Source organism: Falco biarmicus, chromosome 8 (genome assembly GCF_023638135.1).
Source record: "Falco biarmicus isolate bFalBia1 chromosome 8, bFalBia1.pri, whole genome shotgun sequence".
Classification (NCBI taxonomy): domain Eukaryota; kingdom Metazoa; phylum Chordata; class Aves; order Falconiformes; family Falconidae; genus Falco; species Falco biarmicus.
Window position 1 is genome coordinate 20,344,769 of NC_079295.1, and position 23,634 is coordinate 20,368,402.

The following is a 23,634-nucleotide window of genomic DNA, read 5'->3' on the forward strand; positions in this document are numbered from 1 at the left end:
CCCCGCAGGAAGGGCCGCCCGCCGACCCGGAAGGCCCGGCGGAGGCAGCCGCTGAGGGCCCGTGTCAGCGCGGGCAGCCGGTCGCACTTTCCCCGCCGCCGCCATGGGGAAGTCATTCGCCAACTTCATGTGCAAGAAGGATTTTCACCCCGCCTCCAAGTCCAACATCAAAAAGGTGAGGGAGGGTCGGCAGCTACCGCGGGCCTTGCCGGGCGGCTGGGCTGGGCTGGGGTGAGGCGCGGTGGCCCCTCAGCCGGCCGGGCCAGCCAGGCCGCCTCAGCCGCGCACCGCGGCCTCCGGGGCGGGAGGAGCCTTCCCGGGGCGGGGGTGCTGTCTGGGGGCGGGAGCGGGGAGCCGTCCCGGGGGCTGCCGGGCTCCCGGCACCGCAGTGGCATCAGCGGGGCAGGTCGGCCTTCCTGCGGCGGGACCGGCGCTGTGGCAAGGGGGAAGGAAGGGGCAGTAAGAAAAGTTAGGAAATATTTGAAGCTACAGGTTTGCTTCCTCATAGGTGTGTGCGACTGTCGCCTTCTCCTGGGCCCTTAAATTTATAATAAAAATGTGTATGCTTATACGCGTTCCCAGCACCTGGCTCTCTGGATAAACAGGCCCCACGCACCGTCCGGGCCGCCCCCGCCTGTGAGGCCTGCCGGTGTTTCACACCCGCCTGGGCCCGGTGCCAGGGATCCCGTCCCCAGGAGTGGGCCGGTGCGGGAGCTGCCGAGGGAACCGGGGTGCGGGGAAGGTGGTGGCACCCCTGGGTGTTCTCTGAGCCCCCTCCTCCCACGTACTCAGCTTTCCCACGTCACTTCAGTTCCTAAACGTTGTTGAAGTTGTAGCTTATCAACGTTACTGCCTGTGTGAAATTCATTTGTTGAAATGCTGGACAAAAATAGTATGCTTTATGTGATTGGAATGGGAATTTTCCCGTGTTAAGTATTTTCAATACATGAAGCCAGTTAAGTATTTATACATGATTGTATTTTGTGGTATTTTTTTTTATTTGTTTAAAGTAGGAACTTACTTGTTTTAACTAGGTATGGATGGCGGAACAGAAAATATCTTACGATAAGAAGAAACAAGAAGAATTAATGCAGCAGTATCTGAAAGAACAGGAATCTTATGATAACAGGTGAGAATTAGCGTAAGATCACACACACTTCTTCCTAATGTCTCTTGTTTTTGTCATAGTAAAGGGCATATCGTTGTGAGTTATTTGAAAAATTGTCTGCCATTGACCATAGTAGTAGGAGAGGACAATGACTCATAAATTGGTGTTTGATTAAGCAGAGGTCACAAAAACTTCTTTAAAGTGGCTTCTGTGCATCTTCTGATTCTTTTCAAAATGTGTTACATTGCATGGAACAGTAGGTAACCTTGTATAACAATATATTTGGGTCACACAAAAATGTCTGTCATAATTCTGTGGACACAGAGTTACATTTCAGTTGAGATTGTGTACCAAAAATCACGCTTTTCAAGGGAGCACACAAAAGCATTGACTGGTCTCTCAGGTTTTTTTGATGCTCAACTTCTGTTGCTCAAATTAACAAATGAAAAATTCCCAGTTGTTATAACGATTTCCTGCTGCATATTTGCATGGTTTTTTTGTTGGTTTGGGTTTTTTAAATATATATAAGTAATATGACTGTTTTGTGTGTAACATCCCAAACTCTGTCCTTTTTATTTAGGTTGCTTATGGGTGATGAGCGTGTGAAGAATGGGCTTAATTTCATGTATGAGGCCCCACCTGGAGCAAAAAAAGGTACTGTGGTTTCCTACTCTTGAGCAGGCAGTACTGACAGTACCTTCTGAAGAAATGAGCACAATGTCTTTTATTTTAAAATAATTTATTCATACTGAGGTAATGCTCGAAGGTATGATTTTTAGTTCTTTCTATGGTAATATGCAGAAATACATAGCATATAATAATTTTGATCTCACAACGCTTTAATTTATTTCAAATTGAGACTAGTTGGGAGTTTTTAAAGCAGCAATTCAGCGTGAAAGGAAAAAAATGGATAAAATATCTTTCCTGCCAACAACAGAAATTCTGTCGTTGGCCAAAGGTGTTTTTTTTAGCCAATTATAAAGGCATTGGAGGAGCACTAGACCTTACCAAGGTGCTTACTCACCTTTTTAGAAATAGCAGGGTCACTTTTACTTAAAAACTCTGTCCATAATTCAGCTTGATGCATGTAAGACATAGGAAATACCAAAGCAAGAAGTTAATAAGTGGAAGTTTTAGAAATAATAAATACTGAGATTCTGTAGTCAAAAGTGCTGGCTGACCTGACTGTGGTGGGTGACTATGACTTTATTTAGTAGATTCATAAACTGAAGTTACTTAGTACCTGGGGGGTACTCATATTGGTCACTTAAATTTAGCAAAATCTGAATATAAGTGCAGAACTAAGAAAGCATATTCCCTTTAAAAGAAGACACGTCCCCTTTAAAATGCATCTTTCCCATTTGCACAAAACCCCTTGGAAGTGCTTGGATGGGCTCATTCTTGTAGAGCAAATTTTGCAATTATTTAACTTTAAAAGCTCTTAAAGTAATCCCTTAAGCTTAGAGCATATTCTGCAATTTTAAACTAGTGATTTTTTGTGCTAGAAGATTTTAGACCTAAGTATTGTTGCTGCTTTTGGAAAACAAGTCTATACAGTTCTTTGTATTTATATATCAAATCAGTATGGTTTGAAAAGATTATTCTGGTTTTATACATTTGTAACCATATACTAGAGGCTGATTATTTATGTGCACTCTATTTAAATAAAGTTACTTTCTGAGTATTTGCACCATTGTATTAGTATAAACCATAGAATATTTTGTGTATAACTTATGCATGTAAAATGCAGCTGGTGTCTAATTAACGTACTTTTTCTTTTCTTTTCATGACTTCTGAACATTCAAAGAGGAAACTAAGGAGGTATTTCATTACATCATTTTGTTGTTTTCTTCCTACTTAAGATGTATTAAAAGAAAATATTTCAAACTTACCATGTTTTCTGTTTTATAGCAAGAAGGAGAAACTGAATACAAATTTGAATGGCAAAAAGTCGCCCCTCGAGAAAAGTAAGATATCTGAATAATTTTTTTTTCTTTTTACTTACCTTTCATATCTCTTCCCGCCGCCACCCCCCCCCCCCCCCGCCCCTTCCCTTCCTGTTTTATTTTTGAGCAGGTCACTTGTGTAATCTTGTCATGTCCTAGCAGTTAATTAGTAAAACCTGCAAACCTAGTACTGTTTCCTTGATCAGCTTAGTTTTTGTTTTAATTTTACATCTATATTTGAAAACACATTAAAACTAATGTTTACTGGAAGTGTATCTCTGAAATGGATATACACTTAACAATAAAAGGTAGTTTGGGGTAGGATGGTTTTAAACAAAATAGTAATTTGAGTATTCATTTTCTTCTGTGTTTGTGTAACAGATATGCTAAGGATGATATGAATATCAGAGATCAGCCGTTTGGTATCCAGGCAAGTTCCATAAATTTCACTCTGTGGATGTCTTGGGTATATTTCAAATATTATCTAACTACAGAACATTTACATGGACTCTCTTAATTTTATCATCTGTTTCTCAGTGAGTTTAAAAGCTTCTCTTACGCCTAATAATATAGATATTTCTGTAAATATTAAGCTCTATAGTTAACTAAATTATGTCTATTTTTTTTTGCTTTTTAGGTGCGGAATGTGAGATGTATTAAATGCCACAAGTGGGGTCATGTAAACACTGATCGCGAATGTCCGTTATTTGGCCTTTCTGGAATTAATGCAAGCTCAGTCTCCAGTGATGGTTCAGGTAGGCAGCGAATGTCTTTTAAAGATGCTGGTTAGAAATTTTGGAGGAGCTAATAACATTTAATTTTAGAAGGTTTAAGTTTATCATAATTTAAAGAATTGATGAAATGGGGAAAATGCTTCTTTATTCCAAATGTATTCTACAATTTCAAGTTGTTATTTCAAATGGCAGGGACCTAATTTCCTAGTTAATGACACATTTAAAAAATATTCCATAATGACTGTTGGTTCAATTCTATCTGTGGCAAAAATTAAGAAGCTGCAACAAGATTGTTTACCAGAATAATTTTTTGTTGTTGTTGACACATATTGTCAGTGTAATGGGTTGTCAGAGACTGCCCTGGTTCAGATTCAGGCACACTGCTTGGAAAAGCTGGGATGTATCAGTATAGCTTTGTTAATCACTTGGAAAAAAGGAGAGGCTTGGGTGGTTTGTTTTTTTTATATCGTAATTGTGCTTCTGTAAGTGGGCAAGCAGTTGAAACCTAGATTTCCAGATGCCTGGTTTTCTTTCAGCTGCCTTCTCATTGCTTCCTGAACTACCATTTTTTTCCTTTATTAGCTTTCCTGTTACTTGAGGTCACACAGCGTTTAGTGTTAGATGAGGTTTAAAGTGGATATAAACATTCAAATTGAATACTTCTTTGCCTACAATACTCTTGTTTTCTGTAAGTTGACCCAAGTTTGTAAAACTTTAAAGATTCTTAAATTTGTGACACATTAAAGAAACACCTGATAACACGGGTGAGTCTTCAGCCTTGCTGTACTGTGCTTTAAGATCACGTGCAGCATTGTGTATTCAGCTTTGCAGGGATAGCATTACAATTGCACACTTGATAACCTGAGGAAGGACAGAAAACCTCCAGGTGTTACCTGTTTGATGTAGTAGCTCTTGGTTTTACTACATACTTAGCCTACCAACAATCTTGCTTTTCAGAATTAGATCACCTAGATGTGTCATTTCTTTGAGATGAGGCCTGGGAGACTTAATTTAAAGGAAATAGTACCTCTTACGTTCCCCTGCTTTTAGGCACTGTCTGATGATTATACCATTGTTTAGCCAACCTGTAGTTGACATTATCAGCCTTTCTGTTCAGTAGATTATAACATTAAATAATTTTCTTCTTTCTTTCTTACCTTGGAAGAAATTGTGCTTGTGTTTGGTGCTGGTAGAATTATATTGTGCAGCTCTTAGGTGTCAGATATGCTTTTGTGCTGCAGAACTCACTTCCCCCACCTCCCACCCCACACTTCAAATTACGTGGGTAAATTTTAGGAGTGTTTGGCTGGGAAAGTGGAAAGTATTTACATGTGCTTGCACAAACTTGAAAATGGACTCCTTATTATTCATAACAGTGTAATATGGACACTTTGTAGTGTCAATACAAGACTAACTGCTTGTTTCAAACCTAACTGAACTGATTATGTACGTGTAGACAACGTTTGACTGCTGTGGGTGTTTCCCAGTCAGGGAGATGTTCTCTGGGTAGCTTTCCAAACTGCCTTTCTGAGCCTGAAGAGAGAGATTTAGCACATATGATGTATTTTGCATGAAGAAAAGTGCTGTAGAACTACTTGGATGTTCTCAGACTGTGCCAGTGCCCTCTCGGTTTTAGCTCTGGAACTTAGTGTGCTATGCTGAGCATGGACTTTTTTTATAGATTGAGGAAGGATTTCAGGGAGTAGGGGTGGGTGACAGATCAGGGTTTGTATATATAATTTGTAAGACGCTGTTCTTGGATGTGAATAGTCAGCTGTAATGATACTGCTACTTCCTTTTCTTTCTTTCAGGGACACTATGTAAAAACAGTATAGGTAAAATTAAAACAATTTTAAGTTCTCCATTTAATAGCAGATATAAGGCCTATGGGGAGTGGTAAGATCATTAATTAGATCATCAGATAAAAGGTTGTCTGCTTTTTCTAACCTCAGGAATACAATCCTTTTATCAACTTTTCTAAAACTTCACCTGACTTAATAACAAGCTAAATTACACTCCTTTGATGACTTTAGAAAATTCTATGTATGTAAATGAAGCACTATAGTTAAGTGAGAACACAAGTTACTGAATTCACTGATTCTCTTAAGACTCATAACTCATCTATGAGGCATATTAAAGCTTACATCACACATTTTCTAAAAAATGGGATTTTTTTTCAACTAAACCCTGACACTAGTCTTACGTTGTCTGGGATGGGAGTAAGTAGTTATCTTTGCACTGCTGAGAGTTGTTACAGTGCAGGAAATCTGCAGTTAGCTCTGTAAAATTAACCTACGCTGAGGGTAAAACACTGTGTTTACATTTCCTAACAAGACACTGCAACATTAAAAATCCAAATTCTTCCATGTGCCGATCAACACCCCCCAACAATATAATCTTGTCTTGACCATTTCTCTTTATTGCTCTGTTTTGTCTCATTACTTCTACGTAATTCTTTACTAGCCCTAATGCTGGATCAGTATCCACCTCCAAGAACCTTCTTCTGTTCCTCTGTACAACATATGTCCTCATGCTCTGCTGCTTCCCACGTCTCAATCAGTAATTCCATGCACTCCTAGGCTGCTTTTATGTCTCTAGACTAAATTCCTGATTATTTCTCATTATTTTATAGTACTGAAAAAATGTCCATTGCCACATTGTTCTTATTCAGGTTGGCTAGAACTGCAGAAAATGCTGCTTTGTAAGGGACAGAGACTTTTTATGATATCATCTTTTTATGAAACCTTTCTGTGTTTGACGAATTGATGATTAGGCTTAAAAAAAAAAAAAAAGGGCTTGAATTGCTTCCCATCCACCCACACACTTCCCCTGCCGTGTGTCACAAATAAGTGTCTCCTCATGCTTAGAAAACTTGTCAAAGACATGTAAATAGTCCAGAGTTTTCATGTATCACGATTGTCAGCACACACACAAAAAAGTACAAAACCACTTGGCTTCTAAGTTCTGAACTCCAAAGAATTTTCAGAAGCTGTTTGTTCGTTTCTACAGTGTAGAAGAAAATAAACACCCTGAAGAGAACAATGAATAGGGATTTCAAGCATAGGGAATGATTGTTTATAATACACAAGAAGTCTGGAATGTTTATTTAATTTATTTGTATGGGAGTTTTAATAAATAAATGTGTAAAATTGCAACCAGCTCTCAAGAAAGTCTTGAAAAATGCTGGGCTAAGTTATTAGAGCAGATAAGACTTTTAAAGGTCAGGAAGTAATTCCATATGTAGAAAACCATCTTTGAAAACTTGTTCCTAGCTTGTGTGTCAGGAAATTGAAATATAAATATTGTCTCTCAAATAAAAGGGTACATCTGAGAAATATACATATAGTAAGGAATGAAGGTGAAACCAGAAGAAAATTTTAGTGCAGTAGTCAATATTCCAGGACTCCAGCTAGTTTATGGAATTAATTGTATTGGAAGAACCAAATTTAAGCTATAGAACATTGAATATTTTTTTTCTTTTTTAAAGAGCTAATCTTTGGAATTTTTCTATAAAGTCTTTGAAAAGAGCACTTGCTTTCAAGGGATTTACTTGGTAGCACATTATTTCCTCCCATCTGTAGTCTTTTCATCCTAGTAAAAGATGATCTGGCATCCTTTTCTTGCAAACCTAACTGAATAATTTTTTCTGGGCAGTGTGTGGTAGTTGCACTACCAAAATTTAGGTTAAGATTCTTCAAACTTGAAAAATCCTCTCCCTTGTTAGAGCACACAGTGCGTCAGCATAGTGTTGGAAGATGCTAGTCCATGTATGGCAAAGCATCCTGGCTGGTAATGAATCTGTAAGCCATCAGTGCTTGGGAACCCTCAGCCTCGTGGTTCTAAATCTAGTATTCTGAGGACATTGGCATCACTAATTTCTGCAGAAGCAGATTTAAGAAATGGTCTGGCTTCCCTGTAGGAGATGTTTAGCAGGCCTCTTTCTTCTCAACCTTGTTTTGGAGAAGTACACTTAGCACACAGGAAAATAGAGGACTGTCTTGTTCACTGCTGTCTTCATGCATTTACCCAAATGGATTTCTATCCACAGAACAGTAATGGCAGAACTTCTTCAGATGCTCTGCTGTAAAGGAGGACTGAAACATCTTACCCATACAAGTTTAGGAACCACAGGAGAAGCTTATTATATACTAATTAGACTCATGACTGAATTCCATCATGTAATAACTTTGAAGTCTAAAAATCTCTGGTGTAGAAGTGTAACTGCCGTCAGGAACATTACTGGACAGAGTTAATTAACCTGGAAGGGAAACAGGGTGGTGTAGCTCAGCGCTACTCGGCACTCGCTCATTCTCCCCCACAGAATGGGGAGGAGAATTGGAACAGTGAAAGTGAGAAAACTCGTGGGCTGGGACAAGACAGTTCAATAGGTAAAGCAAAAGCTGCACACACAAGCAAAGCAAAATCAGGAATTCATTCACCACTTTCCATGGCAGGCAGGTGTTCATCATGGGTAATGGTGACTTGGGAGGTCAAATGCCGTAAGTCCAAATGTCCCTTCTTCCTCCTTCTTACTGCAGCTTTTATTGCTGAGCACAGTGTTGTATGGTATGGAATATGGCTGGGGTCAGCTGTCCCAGCTGTGTCCCCTCCCAACTTCTTGTGCACCTCCAGCCTGCTTGCTGGTGGGACAGCCTGAGAAACTGAAAAGGCCTTGATGCTGGGCAACATGTTCCTTGCTATCAGCACTGGTTTGCTCACAAACCCAAAACACAGCCCTGTACAAGCTACTATGAAGAAAATTATCCCGGCCAAACCCAGTACAAACAGTGGTGGCCACAATAGTGCCAATGTATCTTTATGTATGTACGAAAGATTGGCACTTACCTAATTGGAGGGGCATTTTCATCTTCCTCCTTGGTCAAAAGCAAGAGCTTTTGACAGAAAATGAGAGTAAAAAATAATTTCATTAGGATAACCAAGTTACTGAGCTAGAAGAGCAAGAGCAGCTTTTCCCCATCCTTCCCTTTCTTCCTCCAAACCTGGACCTTCAAAGGTCAAAGTGGTGACTTCAGTTTACTACAAGCCCAGGGAGCAATGTAATTTTTTTTTTCCCAAATGCCCAAATCAGTGAGTTTCAATAGGATGTAGACTCCTTATTTGAATGAGAAAAAGTTTAAGTAATATAGAAGCAGAATTCAAGAGCACTTGTTACAAGTTCAGTTTGTATTTTGTTCTTTCTTTTTTTCCTGCTTCCAAAAGAGAGCAAAACAAAAGGTCTTATTTAGACTCAGACTGGGCTTTTTAGCCTCAGACAAAATGTTTGAGTTCGAATGAATGCAAATTAAACTCATGTCTGTTTTAGTTGCATTATCAAAAGTTCCTGCTCTGGTTTTCTGTGAGGGAAAAAAGTTATCGATTGCCTACAGACATTTTTCTTCACGTTATAAAATAACCACCAAAACGGGCTTTTTCTTTCCCATAACTTCTATAAGCTGTGATTGTCTTATTCCAGCAGCAGGATACTTGTCTTTGAATCTTATGTGAAGTGCATTGTAATCTTTCTCTTTGCACATAAACTGATTGGCAATAGCTGTTTTGGATTCAGTGTTGAGTATCTTGTAGCAAAGACCAGTCATGGACTTCAGTTTACTCTGGTGGAACCACTGCAGGGCAAAAGCACGTCTGTGGCACATAACGGTGTTTGGTGAGACTGCTGTCTTTCAAGACCTGACATACACTGCAGTACTCTGGCAAACAAAAATAAGTACAGTCAGTACCTTAACTTGGGCATGGTGGCTTGGTTATTTTGCTTCTGGGACCATTTTATTAATCTAGCTGGTAATTCCTATAAAAAAAATAATAATCTTACCATTAAAAAAGCGCCTATTGAATAATATCTCACCAGTGAATAGAGATTATTTTTGCAATAAGGCAATTTCAGTGGATGTGGTTATCATGGGATAATCACACCCCTGGGGTACAGCCTTGTCTGTAATCTCCCAGGATTGTAATTATTCATGATAACTGCATCCCCTGGTGTTGCATTATTTCCATTATGAAATTCTTAGTTTTAGATATAAAGTAACTTACTTTGATCACTGGAAACTGCAAAGTAGTGTTAGAATGTTCCAGCTGTGAGGCTTACAGAGACCAACTTACAAGATTTACTTCTCCTTTACAAAGCTAAATTAGGCAATCAAAATGCTTCTTTGGGCTAAACTGATTTACAGGGTTTTTTACTGATAAAATTCTAACTTTCAAAGTCCAGACAAGATGAAAGTATCAGTTGTGGTTCTGACTTTATGTGCCACTGTGTATATATGCAAGCATAAAATATGTAATATATACCAGCAAAAAACCCAGGTCACTAGCATCTAAAAGTTTGCCTGTTTTTACAATCCTTTTTTGTCATTAACCAGCAGCCTCTGTTGATTTTTAATTTTTTTTGTGATTTTCACTGCTTTTTTTTTGTGAAGTCTGAAAAGCCTTTGATTTCATTAGAGTAGAGACTAGTAGGTTTTCTCTGCAGACTGTTTTGAAGTAATACTGTTACTTCACTTCAAAATTGCCTGCAATTTTTTTAGTCAGGTAAAGTTAGGATAAACTTTTTTCTCTTTTTTTCTCTATCCTGTTTAATGAGGGTTGGGGGACATTGCTAAAAACCTATGAAAGCTTAAATGCTTACAACTTTTATCATATGTTTTTTAGAACAAATAACCTGCTGGGAAACTTACTGTCTTACGAAGAAAGGTTATTGTTATCTGGGAAGTAAGGCTCATTTCTCAGACGGGGAGGTAGTTGTTTGAATGGCATAGTTAGAGGTGGCACAGCAAGATTAAAAATGATTCTTACGCTCTTGGCCTCTGAAACTGAAGCCTGGGGGGTGCTGGATGTCCTTCTCTGCTATGGACTACTTTGCTTGTTTTACAGCTGACTGGCTCCTTGTGTGATCCGTCCAGTGAAATTACTGACCAGAAAGAGGCTACTGTAAAGTGATTAGCATGCTGTGGAAAAGTCATCGCCTGAGTGCCCCTCAGCTAATTGTGGCTGTAGCTTCCATCAGTCTGTCACTTAGTGTGTTCAACTGATCTTTAGCTTTTGGGTGAAGTTCCTTTCCATAGTAATCATTGAAATTACTAGTCATACGGAGTCAGCAAAAAAGGAAATCTCTGTCTATGTTGTATTATGTCTATATCTCACTGCATTTTTTCAGTGACAAATACAGTGCTTTTTTGTTTCCCAGCAGATAAAAATCTGCATTGTATCAGGAATGCAGGAATTTATTTAAGTGTTCTCTTGAATCTGTAATAACAAAGAGAAGGTATTTGAATATGGTAACTGTGAATATTTGTATAAATGGTCATCTGTAGAAACACAGTGTGTAAAACCTTCCTTTATGATCTGCAGCTGAGACCTTTGATTGTGAACAGTAGGAACCTTAACTAAATCTTCACATAGTTTCAAAACTGTCACATTTTAGAATAATCCTCCATTTATGTTTCAGAAGCCTCTGTATTTGGTGTGAATGCATAAAATACAGATTTCTTAGAAGTCTTGTGCTTAGTGTTTAAGCAATAAATATGGATTCCTATAGCAGTTTGATACTGTTAAATGGGGTTTAGTACTTAAAAAAAGTAAAAAGGGAACAGGTTTCTCTGAAATACCCTAGGACAAAAGCATGACAGATCATACTGAAATTCTGTGCTAAAATGTTAAATTCAGTTAAAGTGCAGACCATCTTAAGAAGAGCTAATTAAAAGCCAGATTTTTTTTTTTTATTCATTGATTTATCTTAATGCCAACTGCAGCACTTGCTTTGAAGTGTAAATATGGTCAAAATGCAGTCAACTCTGAAATAGATGGAAAAATTATTAGTAAAAAATGATCAATTCTGTATTAGTGGAGGCAGCATAAATTTGCAGTGTTCTTCATGTCCAGGATCCTGATCACATAATTTTGATAATGGCTCTTTGTACTTCAGATAAGCAAGTGTCCACTCCTATGTCTGTTACAACCACAGTAAAACTTCACAGATGATGCAGTGTGATTAGGTTCAGTCTGTAAATTTTTTCTGGTTTTGTTCAGTTTCCTTTCAAGCCATATGAAAAAACTACGAAACTCTGTGGAGAGCACAAAAAAAAGTATATGGATGTATTGACATAGCTGTCTACTGATTTTAAATTTAGTTTCTGTTTTAAATAAAAACCTAAAAAGCCTTGTATCATATGTTACTCCTTTGCTGCCACCCAGAGAAGGCAGCATTCTGAATTCAGAGTATGTTCATCCTTCATGTGATTGTGCTGAACCAAAATCCACCAGCAGAATGGTCTTATAAAACCTGGTGAATGTGAAAGAGCTGTTTGCATACTCCCTGGAGTATGTATTTATTTATTTTTCCACAGCAGAGTGTGGCTTCAGTATCACTGTTATGTAGAAACTCAAATTACAACTAGGAAGAGTTATGTTGTCTTCGCTCTTTCTTATATGCATCTTGGACAACATGCTTTAGGCCTACTGTTAACAAAAATTATGTAGTAATAAAGGGTAAGCCTTGAAAGTATCTTGTCCTTGATTCATAAATTAATTTTTAAACACTGTAGAGTGGAGTATACTGGGTGTGATGTGTACTGGTGAATTGATAGCAGATATACAGGTGTGCTTTGTTTACATTTATGTTTATGTAAATTATCTCTCTAGTTCCAAGTTAGAAGTGTGATGTGTTGATTGTGGTGGTTTTAGATTTAAATGATCACTCTGTAAACTAAAAGATGTCCTACACCAGAGCATGTTTTCAGGAAGGGGAAGCTCTAGAAAAGCCCCGTTCTAAATACTCTGTTTTGCTGATACACAAAATGAGCATTAGTTAAAATAAAGGTTAAAAAGTTGTAATTAAAATAACACCATGAAGAACCTTCAGCCTTTTTCGGTAACTTTTATATTGAGTAGTCCATTTCATAACAATATAGAACTGCAGCCGCTATCTAAGTACAGTTGGTTACCTTAATTTCCCCTGCCACAGGTGGGGATAGTGGTTACACTATTGCTGTTCCTTATCTCTTTGCTTTCCATATGTATTCCCTAATAAAAATCCATTTAAAACTTAATTGACTGCAAAGAGTAATTCAGTTTGCTCATCTGCACTGGGGACAGCAGTGAAAGCTGTTATCAATAAATTGAGCGGATACTGTCAAGACTATGCATCATGAGTAGATAGAAGTAAAACTGCTATTTTTGGTGATACTGGCAATCATAACATTATGGTCTGTCCTTACTGCCACTGAAACTGTTGCAGAAAAAGTGGTATTTAATCACAGTCGTTATGAAAAGAGGTTTTAGTGTACTATTCTCTAATATTGGATAATTTGAATAATGTGCTTTAGACATTTTAATGGAGGCCTGCTAGATGGTATGTTACAGCTAGCATTGTTCTCCTATGAGGAAGCCTGTGCCCATGCCTCCTGTAGGAAACATTGTGGCAAGGAGAGGGTGTTACATATACTTTGCATCTGTAGCTTCAGGAGCAGTACAGAAAGAATTGAAAATTAATTGCAGCTATAGGTTTCTCGTTTCTGGGACAGGAGAGGGGGTAGTTATGCGGAGTGGGAGAGCTTGCTATAAGCTAGGCATTTAAGTAATTGAAATCCAAAATTATATTGCACACACACACACCCCCCCACCAGATGCTGAATAGAAACAGAATTGATCTCTGTTAAGCGTGATAAGAAATTGGCATGCTTTTTGTTATAAAGGAGCAAATTTACAATATGTTGTAGAAATCCTAGTAGGATATCCTTCTCCAATCCAGTATAATTGATGCTCATATAGGCTTCAGAAAAAATCTTTTTATAGCTCTTTGTTTATTTAGTTGTACAAGTATTACAAAGATGTACCAACAGCTGTCAAGCTAAGGTTGCACTCAGCTTGTACTTTGGAAAGACTAAAAATCCTTTTCTTCATTGAATGGTTGAGTTTCCTGATTTTGTGCCCCAGCTCTTTGAGTCAACTGAGCTATCTTGATTTTTTCCTTAAATAGCATCTTAAACAGAAGAAAACAGAGAGAATTAATCCAGCAAGAACTTCTGTGGGAAGTAAGAAGCAGGAAGAAACTGTAGCCTATTTGCTTGACAAGACTACTTCTTGAGAATTACAAAGGCCATGAAAAAATACTTTAAAAATTCTTTGGTGGGTCTTTAAATATGGAGCCTCTTTTGTGCAAGCCCGTAATATAATTTCAAGTACCTGTAGCTGTAGAAAACTGAACAAGTTGTCAGTTGTCTTAATGCATAAAAATAAGTATATCAGCAAGCAATTAATTCTACTATATGGTAAAAAGCTTTTCTGAGACTATAAATTAATTTTAAAGCAGATAAATGTTTTAGCTTTAAAGGAATGTCATCTGGAAAAGTTTTACAGGTTTTTTTCTTCTCTCTTTTTTTCTTCTTTTTTTTTCCCTCTCAAAATGTAAATTCCAGAAAATAAGCCTGACAGTCATATTCAGAAATAGCAAGGTACTGTATTTGACTTGTTTCAGAAAGAATAAGAAACAGATGATGAAACATTGTAACTTTGGACTTATTTTTAGTTTGCTGGTAGAAGAATGCAGAGAGACTAATTGTCAGAAGTTGTAGCATTCAGCTATTTTGACAGGATTCTTACATCTAACGTTCCGTCAACTCACAGTATAATGTCATCTCCAGATGTTTTGACCGGGATGACATCCTGCAGGTAGCTTCTTCACACTGTCTCATAAGTCCATAAGGAATGAAAATATGAGGACATCAGAATTCATAGTAGACAAAGTATTTTTCTATGCCTAATGTAGGAGTAATTTTTTGCAAGTTGATGGATGCTGTTCAAGAATACTTAGTTAACATCAGTTCCCAAAGTTTTAGCCAGCTGGGAGCCTCTCAGCTCAATTTTACTGTGTGTTTTACAGTTTATGGCTTAATTAGAACTTACCTAGGTCAAGATATATGGCTATTAGGTATACTTTGTACTGTTTGCTCTGAAGATCTTGGAGGGTAATGACGTAAGTGTAGTCATAAGCCAAAGACAGGCTGAAAAGATTTACCTCTTTGGCTCACCAGGCAAACCAAGTTTTGTCACTCCAAGCATAGTTGCATGTCCAGCAAGTAGGACTCCACAATCGGTTCGCAGCAAACAAAGGAAGAGGCCCTCTACCAGCCAATATACTGCTGGCTCCAAGATTTAAGCTTTAGCTCCTAAATAAGGAAGTCAAAGACATTTCTGAGAAGTTGAGTTTTTCAAACCTCTGTTAAGTGAGGTTCAGTGTTTGGTGTTTCTTCTACAGATTTTGTGTCCCTCGTTTGTGTTAGCCAGGAGAAATGCCCTGTTTAATTTTATAGTGTGGAAATGGGAAAGCGATTGTTTGCTCACACAATTAGGCACCTACATCTTTTAAAACTCTGCAAAGAAGCTGCCCACAGTGTGTTACAAATCTCAGTGCTGTCACATAAATTAGCTGTGCCCAGGAATCCTGGGAGACCTCAAATTGTACTGATATTTCAAAGAAAATCAGATCTGCTTATCAGAATTGTCAAAGTGTAAACCAAAAGCAGTCTGATGAGGCGTGGATGGGAAAGGAAAGTTACCAAGTATTTGATTCCTTTGATTCCAAGCAAAGGAGTTTAATTATAAGATTAAAATCTTGATTCTCATTGTTGTGTTGCAGAAATTAGGTAGTAATAAAGATTTGTTATTAAGCTGTGCAGCTGTTGTCAAATAGAATGTTTTAATAGAACTCAGCCTGGACTTGTAACCAGGTAGAAAACAGTCTCTTTAGGTTTCCCAGATCAGATATTGTTTTCTCTCTGCTGTGGCCTAGCATTGCTACCTGCACAGAGGTAGCGATGCAGTCTTGCTGTCATTGGGCAGCAGAACTTCTGGGAAGTTCAGTGGCATCAGCTGTTCAGGAAAAAAGTGTGAGCAGGTTCACCTGTGTTGTCCTCTCAAAAATGTTAACGTTTGTTAAACTGCAAAGGTCATACAGTGGGAGAGAGCCCTCTGTAATCATCCGTAGTGGACAGCGTGCTTGTATCATGCCTGCCTGGCTGGGGTCTGCACGCAGAAGGGTTGTGAAACAGAGCTGTGTTTTGACACCACTTCCATTTGTGGGGTTGGTTTATTTCCTGAATTTCATTTCCTAGCGTTTTGTAAAACCTTTAGTTACAGTAAAAATAGCATACATCATAAAGCTTTACGGAGATCTTGCTTCTCCTGACAAGCTAGTCTGAACCTAAATTACTGTTTCCCTCACAATTAAAGGGAGACCCAAACAGGAATAATTTATTCCATAAACCACTTTAGTCTCAAGGTTTTGAAGGTGCATCTGGTGCCGCTTGCATACATCCACAAAGCAGGAATAACAGTCATTTGGTAACTGTCGTCATCATGGTAATACCATGTTGCAACTGAAATATTGTAGATTGAGCTATGAGTGTCTCTTTGGTATCATTAATAAACAGGGAAACAGAAGGCATTTAAATTATTTTTAGCCTGTCTTGCTTTCCTCCTAAGCTTACCTGTATTTTTGGTTTTTACATCTGTTGCTGATTTCACCTCTAAAAAGCATAGGGAAGCTAACTCAAAAGTTTGCATGCCATTGTGTGTTGGATCCCAGCGTGAGCAGCCACCTTGACAGGTCTCTTGTTCTTCTGTATGGACTGTGCGTTACAGCACAACTGATACCATTCAGCATAAATACACAAAAATCAGTAGTAGAGTGCATTAATTATAAACCTTTTACATAAAAGAGGAAATTATTTTGCTTACCGCTTTCTAGTGTTATGCACAAAAAATGCCTGAAAAGTTTATTTCTAGAAAATAATTTTGAACTGTGCTTTTGGAGGCTGATATGCCTTTACACCTCTCTGGCCTCAGTTCTGCCCGTAGTCCTTGTATGGAACCACAAAGTTAGGTTCTGTCTTCGTTATTTTGCAAATCTTTATAGATTTGAACGAGTTGAATTCCTCTACTTACCTTTCACACTGATGAGAATAATTAGGTATCCAATACACATCAAAATGCAGACAAGTCTGAGACCCTGAAGGAGGAGGAATAGCTGGTAAATTAGTTAGGTTACTTTGTTAGTAGTGGCTCTTGCTGCCTTTGAATAATAGTATTGCAGGCCATCCTGTCGAATGCTTTGGTTTCTTTGGTATGATGAAATCTTCTTTCACAACTCTAAACTTTGTCTCCATTCAGCTTCCTTGTAGAGGGTATTTGACTGAACGGTGTGGCTGGTTTGTGTGGCCTTTTCAAAGCAAGATGCTTGCTGGTACCAAATTCTGTTGTTAGGTTTCTGTCTAATGTCTCTCTCTTCCAGCCAGAGTAGATTTGGGCAAGCAGAGCAAGGTTTTAAGTTTGAAATAAGCAAAAATGTAGACACTGGAGCCCATATACGTTCATTAACTTATCAGTGAGCTTACAGTTACACTGTAAAATGTAAAAAGAAAAAGCGCTTCTGGTAACATATATTGGGAGCGTGGGGTATAACCCCCTACTTAATAAAAATGTAAACTTGAGGAAAGGCTAAAAGGTATCTTATTAGGAAATTCTTTTGCCTGGCAAAATAAGGAACTTGTGAAAAGAAAGTCAGTAATGTAAGGGCTTCTTAAACCGTTTTCAAAGTTTTATCTTCTTCCTTCCTGCTTTACTTATAGGCCTGTTTCTGTAAGCAATGTATTATACGGGAAGATGAAGAAAAAGTTGAAGATGACATTTTTTTGAGAAAGTGCTATTTGACTTTCCATATATTTTCCATACTAAAAATCTCCCTTTCCATGCTTTTCTGAGCTAAAAATATATGGGTTTTGTCCATCTCCACAACTAAGGAACTCTTAAAACCACAATGCAGGATCGGTATGTTTCGTAAAACTAATTAATCATATAATTTACAGTTAGTTTACTGAAAAGTAGTCACCATGTGCTCCATGCTCTATTTTACATTCCTTCTAATTTAGATTTACCTTATACAGTAGTACTAATTCATTGACAGTAAAGTTGGTGAATGAACTGGTAAGGAAATTTACTGAAAGTGGCCTAACAAAAGAGTGCATGTGTAGGGTGAAGAAAAAGTACCTAATCAGACAAGTACATGAGGCTTTGATGATCATTAAAGCAAAAGAGTGAGTAAACAGGGTTTATGAACTACACAGTCAAGTCTGAATGATCCAAAATACATCCCATATTTTACTCCTTGTTAGATGTTTGCAAAGAAAGATGATGTGCCTAATCCCCAACACCTACTCTAACACAATATATAGTGTGGGTTTTAAGCTGATAAAACAGAAATATCTGAGGAGATAACAGCCTAGAGAACCAGCATATTTGGGGGTCCCTAGAATAGCTAAGGACACAGATTATTTTTTCACGTATTTATTTATATTTCATATGTATACTGAGTTTCTAACAATGGTTACTTTTTACATTTAAGTTCAAAACTTTGAGTCATTTTGAGAAATGCCTTATTAGTGACATATTAGAAGTCCATTTTCCCTTTGTTTTAAGGAAGAGGGGGCACCTAAAAGTCTTATTTAATGTGCTTTCTTTGGGTTTCCTGTGCTTTTTTACTGTAATAAAAATATATTACTAGACTTACCTAAATATATATTGTTTTCAACATGACAAAGTTACATAAGAGAATCCCCTTGTACTTAAAGAAAAATGCAATTATTTTCTATTCTGAATCTCCAGACTGCTGTTTTAGAAAATCATATCTGATTATTTGCTCAGCAGAAGATTATTGAGTTGATTTAGCTGTGATTTTACTTAACAAAGCTTCAACTGAATTCCTACTGTGGAGTCCAAAAAAGGTAGAGAGATATAAATGATACATTCAAACTGTGATTTTTGTGAACAGGGCCATCAATGCACCCCTCGGAGCTAATAGCGGAGATGAGAAACAGTGGGTTTGCACTGAAACAAAATGTACTGGGGAGAAACTTGACCGCAAATGATCCATCACAGGTAATGATCTTTTTACCAGTAAGCTGAAAATGTCTATAAATCTAAATGTGATTGCTTGTGAATTGTTACTTAATGTTTTCAAATATGCATATCCATAGGAAAACTGAATAGCTATACCAGTAGAAAAATGTCCAGAAACTTACTGTTTTCCAGACTTGTTTCAGTCAGAATGGTGAATCATAAATTGCTTCTTTTAAAACCACGCATAATAAGATAAATCCCTCCTCTGGGTGACTAGAAATTCAGTTTTTCATAAAGGGGATGGTTACGGGTTTTGCTGCGTACTTCTGATGCAATGCTAGCCTGTGAATGAAGTTTGAGGAGGCATGCACAAATAATTAATGCCAGTAATGCTATATCTAAAGATGTTTTTACTTGATTCACTATTGTTACATTTATTATTTCTGGGAGTGAAAATATTAAATTGTCTTTACTTAAACTGCACAGAGTACATTTCTAATTGAGGTGCTTTAATAAAACTGTAAAGTAAAAAAATCATGTATACTCCTTGAGTGAGCCACTATGAAATAACCTTTGTTCATGCAGCAGGATAGTCAAACCACTAATAAAGAGGGGAAGACCTCAAGCTGGTCTTGAAATCTTGAGTAAATCAACAATTCATTGTGTCTCCACAGATGGATGTACCTTTGCATTTAAAAAAGCTATGTACCCCAGAAAAACGTAGCATATGGGCACCGTTAAATGAGTCATGGTGATATCAGTATGTTTGGTTTATGTTAGGTATGTTGGGGGTTTTTTGGAAGAGCTTTTTAATCTTTATTTCTTCTTTCCCCTCCTGAATGTGCTTAAAATTAAAAACATCACAGTGGAGAACTGTAGTGTACCAGATGCACATAATTTGAAGAATTCAGGGTCTTCAAAGCAGCTATGCTTTGCTGATTGCGTTACTGTATGTAGATTATATGATTACAGTATTTTGCATTGCTAGAACACTTTATGAACATTTAAAGACTAATAACACAACAGTGAGGTAGATGTCTTAATACCCATTTTCCTGATGACTAAACCGAGACAGAAAAGTAATTTGCTTAAATTACTCTGGGTTTTAGCAGGACTAGCATCTTACCTATTCATCCAAGCATGGTAACAATGGAGTGACGAATCCTGAGAAGTCATGTGGGTTCCAAAACTGGCTCATTTTTATTAACTATTTCAGAAATATTTCTTTCCCTAGCAGTGATTTTTTCATATGTTACTAATAACTCCTGTTGTATAACCCCCACATTATAACACCTACTCAGCTTTGAGACAGAATGGGGAGGGGAGGGGGGTCACTTTGTAACGAGTATGCTGCTCTTTTTGGAAAGACTCTTAAGCTGACTTAGTAATACAAATACATTTGTGCCTGTACAAAAACAAGGTACATAGAGGCATCACTTTTAATACAGACATCTGAATGAAGAGATTATTATTTTTATCAGTAACAACTTAATGTCTTGCCACATTTTCCTAGGAATTTGTTGCAAGTGAAGGAGATGATGATCCAGAAGTTGAATTTTTAAAATCACTATCAACCAAACAAAAACAGAAACTTCTAAGGTAAGTGTGGTAGCTAGTGGAGGAGATCTGTATTGCCAGTAGATCTGACTCTGTGATTGTCCCTGTAACTCTTCTATGCCGTTGAAGAATTTAGCACCATCAGTGCAGAGGAAAATCAGCTTGCTTTAACATACACTTGGCCGCAAGTGGCATTATGCAGCATGGGTTTTTAATCTAGTTGTTTCATTTTAATCTGGCTCTTCCAGTCTAGTTGTGATGCCTTTGCACCAGGGCTCATTTCCAATTTAACTGGGATACTGAAGGAAGAATAATAATAATAATAATAATAATAATTAATAATAATAATAATAATAATAATAATAATAGGCTGGCTGAAGATGCTGTCAGTTGCTATTTTAAAATATTATTTTACATTCCACTGTTTACAACATCTTCCTCTGGGATTAAAAATTCTATGTTCTTGTTTACTGGTTTACAACTTGGCAGAGTTTGTTATCTTCTCCCGTGCGGCTAAACTGAACCTGACATTGCACCCCAGGCCGCGGCTGGCCTAGCCCGGTGGCTCTGGGATCAGGGTTTACAGTTTACTGCTCCAGCGGAGGGAGCTAACCCACTTTGTGGTTCTAATAAAATGTTAATGAGGTTTTCAAGTCTTTGCTTCTATCCTGCTGATTTCATATGGCAGGTGACTGACTTCTTTTTTTTCTCTATTAATTTGCAACGTTATCTTGAAATAACTGAAAATGTTTAAAATTGAAAATATTAACTATTGCCTGGTAGATCCCATACAGGTATCACTACGTCCTTTTAAGTTAAGAGAAGTTTTGTATAGAGAGAGTGGGAGGGGGGTGAAAGGTAAATGGCTAAGGAGATACGTGGGTAGGTAGGTACGTATGTTATTCACCTATATAATAAATAATTATCTGAAAAGAGGTGGCATATTTTACATTCCTTTTAAGTAAGGAATACGTATGTAGTTTGAGTCATTTAAAACAGTACTTTGTTTGAGCTGCTGGCCCAACACAATGAAATTATAATACTTTATCTTTGAAAGTTGAAGTTCAGTAAATATTTGAGTCCTTTAGATTTTACTAGCCTGAAAGGATTCTTTTTAATATACTGAAGGTAGTTTCACTATTCAGCACTGATTTTTTTGAAAAGAATAAACAAAGAAAGCAAAATGAAAGCTAGGTGAAAGCAGGCAAATAGCAGCAAATGCCTGTGCACGATGGAATATTGTACTTATAGCTAGAAACTGTACATTTCTAGTTGTGACAGAAAATGTTATTGAAAATATTGTATTGTTTGCATGGAGAACTCAGAGGCGTAGGCTTTAGAGTCTCAGTTTCCATCATTAATAGAAAGTGAACGCTAATTGCTTTTTTTTTCATTTTCAAAACCTTTTATGAAAATGCACAAACAAAAGCAGCAATGATTTCCCAAAGTCTCCAGAGCAGGCTGGCAAGGAAAAAAAAGCACTAGTGAATGTATTTATTCCTAATTACAAGGACAAAATTGACATACCTTACTTATCTTTTTTAAAATTAAAGAACTAAAAAATCATATTCCTCCTGTTTGAGAGCAGCTGTGGAGTACAGGAGGATTCTTACTATGGTTAACGTCAGGTTAGAAGTTTAAAAATAATGCTTTGTTGAGAGAGGAATTGAACATGTTTTTGTGGAAAATAGCACATTTACGGTGTAGGTCATCAGAAGTAGTGAACTTTAAAAGACAATGACTTTGTAATTTAGAATATTTTAACACATCTGATTGTGCTACTCTTCTGTTTTGAAAATGAAAGGAAGTTGGATCGTCTGGAGAAGAAAAAGAGAAAGAAAGACAGAAAGAAGAAAAAGCAGCAAAAGAAAAAAAGCAAAAGTAAACACAAGAAACGTAAGATGAGATCCTCTTCCTCATCCTCCAGTGAGACTTCAGTAAGCAGCAGTGATAGCGAGACTGACAACAGAGATAAAGCGGCACAAAAGAAGATGTATTCTAAGAAAAGAAAAAAAGACAAGTTTTCAGAAGCTAGCAGCAGCAGCAGCGATTCAGAAGGAAAGGCAAAGATGAGGAAAGAAAAACTTTGTGAAGATCTCCCCAGTAGTCACGGTAACAAGGACAAAGATAGGGAGAAGTACAGACTTTTAAAGCAAGATAGTTCTGCGGAGAACAACAAATGGAGCCTCTGTGAGGGGGAAAGGAAGTCCAAAAGCAGATACCATAGCACCGACAAGAGAGAGGCTGAAAGAAAGGAGAGGGATAGTAGAAGCCAAAGCATGGATGAGGGGAGCAGGACAAGCCCTTGCACAAGTCACAGCAGTTCCAGGCAAAGGCAAGTAAGAAAAAGTCCAAGTCAAAGCCCTGGTGAGGAGCGGCACAGGAAAAATGAAGCCAGGAGCCCCAGCACAGATGTGCACAGAGAGAAGAAAAAAATTAGAGAGCGCTATGGGGACAAGTGCAGTAAAGTGGAACGTGGAGAAAGGAGCAGACGCAGTAGAAGCAGAAGCAGAGAGAGGAAAAAAACTAGGTAGTATAGGGGGCAGGTGCAAACATCTCCTTTTTTTGATGAATACCTTTAACAAGGGCTCAGTTACATACTGCTGTTCCTTTTCCAACCTCTGCAACTAGCATTTCCTACATAAAGCCAACAGCATCATTTCTATAATGTCGGAATATTTGTAAATTAGGTATAAATGTGATGATATTTTTCTTACTGTATAAATATACTTGTTGGCAAATACCTCTTGTATACATGCAGTAATTCATAGACCTGATTTTAGCGTTTTAAAGTATTTCAGAGCAGTATGTGATGTTCTTGGTTTTGTCAATGATCATTTCTGTTTAGATGCAACTGAGAGGGGAAGCGGAGAGTAATTTGTGAAGAGTCCTGGGACATGCTAAATGCTAACAAATGTTTGAGATCGTTCTGGATAAAACCACTGCTTCAGATATCAAAACATTGTATTGTAGAGGGTTTTTTTTTCATGCTGAAGCATTTTTCCTAAATTTCCCTGTAAGAGATCAATTTCACGAGTGAAAACAACAGAGACACATAGTTCACATAAGTGTGTAGCCAACATTTTTTGACCTCCTGCAGTGTACAACTTGGTCAGGGCTATCTAAACATCTTGAACCCCTGTTGGTATGTGTCAGTACAATGTCAAGTTACTGTTCAATAATCTCTCAAGACATGAAAAGAATATTTACTGCCTCAACTGTTTCAGGTATTTCATTGTTTGTGGTAGAAGGTTAATGTAAATAGTCATCTTTTTGTTTTCATGAAACACTTTCTGGGTTTTTAATGATTGTCAGTCATTTTCTGCGCATGTTGTTATGAAGATGGACTTGCGTAATAAAATACTTTATTCTTTAGAAA

The 23,634-nt window shown here is 37.6% G+C and overlaps 1 protein-coding gene across 2 annotated transcripts; it reads left to right on the top strand.

Annotated features, from left to right (window-relative positions):
- Window positions 1–9: 9 nt before the first annotated feature.
- On the top strand, window positions 10–23,634 carry CIR1 (corepressor interacting with RBPJ, CIR1). 2 transcript variants are annotated; one of them, XM_056350043.1, is made up of 10 exons: window positions 10–175; window positions 1,035–1,129; window positions 1,689–1,762; window positions 2,916–2,929; window positions 3,020–3,075; window positions 3,436–3,484; window positions 3,692–3,809; window positions 18,631–18,737; window positions 20,212–20,297; window positions 22,060–23,634. In XM_056350043.1, exons 1-10 carry the CDS (start codon window positions 104–106, stop codon window positions 22,787–22,789), a joined length of 1,401 nt encoding a protein of 466 aa, XP_056206018.1. In that variant the 5' UTR covers window positions 10–103; the 3' UTR covers window positions 22,790–23,634. The 2 variants fall into 2 exon arrangements, with proteins under 2 accessions (XP_056206018.1, XP_056206019.1); XM_056350044.1 differs by having other exon boundaries at window positions 132–175; window positions 1,689–1,759; window positions 2,912–2,929.